The sequence below is a fragment of the Strongylocentrotus purpuratus genome, unplaced genomic scaffold (assembly GCF_000002235.5).
Source record: "Strongylocentrotus purpuratus isolate Spur 01 unplaced genomic scaffold, Spur_5.0 spur5_scaffold_20, whole genome shotgun sequence".
Lineage (NCBI taxonomy): Eukaryota > Metazoa > Echinodermata > Echinoidea > Camarodonta > Strongylocentrotidae > Strongylocentrotus > Strongylocentrotus purpuratus.
Window position 1 is genome coordinate 25,069,836 of NW_022145606.1, and position 4,413 is coordinate 25,074,248.

The following is a 4,413-nucleotide window of genomic DNA, read 5'->3' on the forward strand; positions in this document are numbered from 1 at the left end:
ACGAAAAGAAATCGCCGCCCCTGATAACATCACACACATAATGTATGTATACGTATATATATATATATATACACACACACACATATATACTTGCTTCTGCTTGTTGTCACATGTCGTGTAGAGATCAATTAAGTTATTTACTAACAATCTTGATGGTATTCAATTAAACAAAAACCATGCATGTACGGAATCCATAACTAGTGCAAGTAATATATAGGGCCTACGTTGCTGCCTGGTTTAATCGAAAAACTTTCCTTAGGTCTACAACTGCCTTCCACATGATCAAGGCGCCATGATCACGTCAATCTCTTGCTAGTCTTCCAAATATTGCCAATTAAAGACTTAGTGACTGTATTTAGGTATAGGCCTGTCCCCAAATTTCTCCAGCTTAGCTGCTTTCGAAGAGATGTAACAAAAAACCCTGAACCCTCTCCATGACGCCAGGTCTTTTTTTATTGACAGCTGTGTGGTATCTTTCGCAGCTATCGAGAAGGAAGGAAACCAGTTGATTTTTCGTGTCGTCGTCAAAGAGAGATGGTCTGCAGGGTTCACTGCTGTACTGGAAAACAGGGACTCCGTATAGCTTTGGAAACTGGCTCATGGTATCTGTAAACAAAAACAAAACAGGAATAAATTTTAAGAAACCTTTAATGTGCTATATCGGCAAGGATAATTGAATACATGTTTATTTTTATTTTTTCTCAGATGTTCATTACATATCTACATAGAAAACTTGGACTGGATGAAGATATAATCCAGCTTGGTAGTGCGGTAGCAATAATGTAAATAACAATGAATGCGATTTGCACAATTTCTCCCAGATATCTCCAGTTCATATTGTATGACATTTGCGCACACAACACAGTATGTAAAACTCTACAAATATTCACCTATAAAGTAAATGGAAAAAAGGTGTAAAATAGAAGCTGTAGTAGATTCAGTAACTACCTAGAAAATGACTCACCTGAAGCACGATTAGGGTCTGAAGGAGTATTTGCCGGAGCAAGCATCAACTGGGCCAAATTCTGGGGTACCACTGAAAGAGTAGTTAGATTGAGATAAGTAATAATTAGACCCCTTGCTACAAGCTTATCCAACGGATAAAATTGTAATACCCTATCGAAAGTCAATTTATTTTTTAGTAGATCCTTCGAATATCCTTCACAAATCTCAAGAAACATGTGAAAGTTTCAGAATGAGTTTTTTTAACAAATAAGAGCACGTTCTTTTAAAGTGGTTGTTATAAAAGATGTTTAGAAATACTAATGGGATTCTATAGAACAACTTTTGCACTACATAAGTTTATGTTAATCAACTCAATTAACGTAGAGGTGCGATCATCATGTCATTAATTGCAGATTGAGAGCTCACTGAAACATTCAAATTATAAATGTTCTCTTACATTTCCACTCGTTAAATAAGGAAAATTGATTTGCGAAGGTTTTTGATAAATCGGACAACTAATAAGGACATTCCAATCCAACCCATTCCAATCCAAAAGATATTTGATATAGCGCCTTTTCCTTGCGGTTACAAAGCACTGCACACACGCTCCATAATGTTTGGGCCACTTATGAATGTTATGAATGATTGAAATGTGAGTTCACCAAATCTAGGTGAATCACATAATATCAAAATGGTCAATGGATCAGTTATGTCCATGTAGATTTTTATTGTATTCTCATTTATGTTTCTTCTAAGCGCCTTCTTTATTGGGGCAATACTCAAAAAATATACATTACTTTTGCCTATATAGTGCATGTAAATATTGTGACAATATGGATTATTCTATATATATTTGTGTTTTCTCATAACTTTCTTGATCAATCTTGATGACCCTTCAGATTGATCAGCTAAATTCTGGGAAGATATAAACTTAATCTATCAAGAATATACTATATTGTCACCACCATTTCATGAAAAAGGGTAAGAGCAATTTTTCCAACTTCATGGGCAACATTGTGTTATGAAAACCATATCATTATGTCCCCCACAACAAAAGATCTTCCAAGTTTGGTAGAAAATAAATATTTTTACTATTATTTTGTTTGTCAACTTCGAAAACTTGTGTAGGCGTTACATTACGGGGACATTTTGACTTTCCCATGTAATGAGTGTAATGAGATTAGCCTAAAACTAAAAAGGTAACACCTACGCATCTCTTTTCGGCATTTCCCATAAATATGCAAGGTGCCCTTGTATTCATCCGAACTGTTAGATGCAGCTTCCTGTACCGGTCCAAAGTCCACAAGAATGGTTTCAAACAAGTGCCAGTTGCCTGCCAGATCGTGTATGTCTTTAAATAACATGACTGCCTTTCCGGGAAGTTGTCTTTGTAGATCATCCGTCAATTTTTCAGGTTGATTTGCTGAAGAAAGGTCAACCAAGGCTATGGGGTAGGTTGTGTCAATCACTTTGTCTTGGGTGACATATCTATAAGGTGAGGTGTCGACTTTCGACGAGGCCTGTGAGACGTGTGTGGTGTCGGAAGAGAATGAGCCAAGTTGCGACGTAATAGAAGCTATGCTCTGAAGGTTACCATGTTCCATACAGGCGGATGATGTGCTGGTCATCGAAGCTTGGCTGTAAGAAGGTTGCGTCGGAGCAACGTTTGAACCAAGACCATCCCTTAAAAGCTTATCATGTGAACTATTATCAATCAAAAATGCTGAGTATTTTTTCGAACTTCCAACCTCTGTTTGAGAAATGGAACTGGTGTCAGGAGAACTCATACTTTTCTCTCCTTTGGTAACACTTTTAGCACAAGCAACAGGTATGCTTTGCGGATTGTCACCAGTTCCGATTCTATGCATTTTATCCGCGGAGGGCGTTGTGGTCAGGGTTGAATGTGCCCCATATTCAGGGATGGGTAGGGGATGATATGGCACCTTCCCGAGGAAGTCAGTGAGTCGTGAGAGATCTTGAGCTGGCATTTCAGCTAGGTTGTTGCATTGAATGACGCATTTAGAGCACTGGAAGGTGGTTGGCTGGGAATTCTTGAAGACCATCATTAGTGCCATCTTGGTGTTAGAATTGAAGCTCGTCATGGAGTGAACAACAACTGCAACACGGTCAGGTCCTGTCAAAATATATGTAAATTCTATGAATAATTCTAAACTAATATTTTAGCCATATATTCACTGTTGGTCATAATGGTGAAAGAATATTTTTTCATTTTTTTTTTGCCAGCACTTTATGAAAAACGCCTACTTACAAAAGTTAAAGTTATAATGACAGACAATACTCATCTTCTCAATGATTGTTTCATGTTCAACCGTTCTTGAATAAGACTGTGCCCTCCCCGTACCCGCCTTTCACGTTCACGTAATTCATTCATCCCCAACTCCATACATGTGTATAATTCAACTATTACGCGATTACTATATACATATTAAAGGCTATTTACCTTTCTTCATGATCATATATTTCCTACTGGATTTGAAATTGTTATTGTTGTTTTCGATAGCTATCCGTCTGGTTGCACTTCAATAGCTGCTATTAGGGACTTTTAGATTTGCACGTCTACAGCTTTGACTGCAACGTGTGACGTCATTTTAAGGCACTGCGCATGCGTTACGTCGTCTCAGTCGGCGATCGAGAATGCGTCAACCTTGATTTTCCTAAATCTAGTACATACATACATATTGGTATTTGTATAGCGCCTTTACATGCTCAAGGTACTAGTATGCCGCGTGCGCATAAAATATACAGTTCCTCAGGTAGACAAGGGAACATCCCTTCCCTGCTATTATGTAAAAATGTGTAGAACAGGTGTCACATGCATATTCACCTGTTCTAGACATTTTTACACAATAGAAGGGATGTTCTTTTGTTGAGGGTAGAATGAGGAACTGTATATTTTGTCCTCTTTCTTTGTCCGTGATGATCATAGTATTACTTCCTGCATGCATGTATATCGTCGAGTGCAATCTAAAAGATTTCTTATTGTAGTCAACATGGGCAGTTAAGTACGTTGACACGCATGATAAGTCGGCGTTCGTCGTGTTCTCGTCCAGTCATTCTAAAAGTCCCTATTAAAGTGCAATTAAACGGATGCCTGGAGATTGTGGATCGGGTGCTAGCGGATGGGGGGGGGGGAGCTGACGGGAAATATTATATTATGAGACATTTTTAATTTATGTTAATTGTAGGCAATATGAAACTGAGGGGCAAATGCACATTATTTATAAATATTTATCCATATTTATGTACATCGTTTTCTATTGTTAAATGTTATATTGTATTTTCTATCATTTGTATTTGTCACTGTCAAAAGATCCATTGGAAGCTAAATTTGTATGTAATGTTCGCATGCATGGACCAGTGAAATAATCTTGAATCTTGAACTAACTATCCTAGAAGCTTCATGCTTTTCTCAAAAAGTGCACAATTTTCATTATATGGGAGCTTATC

At 37.6% G+C, this 4,413-nt stretch overlaps 1 protein-coding gene across 1 annotated transcript; it reads right to left on the minus strand.

Moving 5' to 3' along the window:
- Positions 1 to 388: 388 nt before the first annotated feature.
- Positions 389 to 2,610, minus strand: LOC105442938. The gene is made up of 3 exons (XM_030993789.1): positions 2,156 to 2,610; positions 965 to 1,036; positions 389 to 606 (listed from the first exon to the last, which is right to left on the minus strand). The coding sequence occupies exons 1-3, from the start codon at positions 2,571 to 2,573 to the stop codon at positions 389 to 391; spliced, it is 708 nt and encodes a 235-aa protein (XP_030849649.1). The 5' UTR covers positions 2,574 to 2,610.
- Between the last annotated feature and the right edge of the window lie 1,803 nt (positions 2,611 to 4,413).

What these genes read in the sequence shown, in the direction of transcription:
- LOC105442938 (XM_030993789.1), bottom strand. Translation starts at nt 2,573, where the DNA reads ATGACCAGCACATCATCCGCCTGTATGGAACATGGTAACCTTCAGAGC. An exon ending in GAAATGCCGAAAAGAGATGC is followed by an intron (nt 1,037 to 2,155) that starts GTAGGTGTTACC and finishes CTACTCTTTCAG; the next exon opens with TGGTACCCCAGAATTTGGCC. An exon ending in AGACCCTAATCGTGCTTCAG is followed by an intron (nt 607 to 964) that starts GTGAGTCATTTT and finishes TTTTGTTTACAG; the next exon opens with ATACCATGAGCCAGTTTCCA.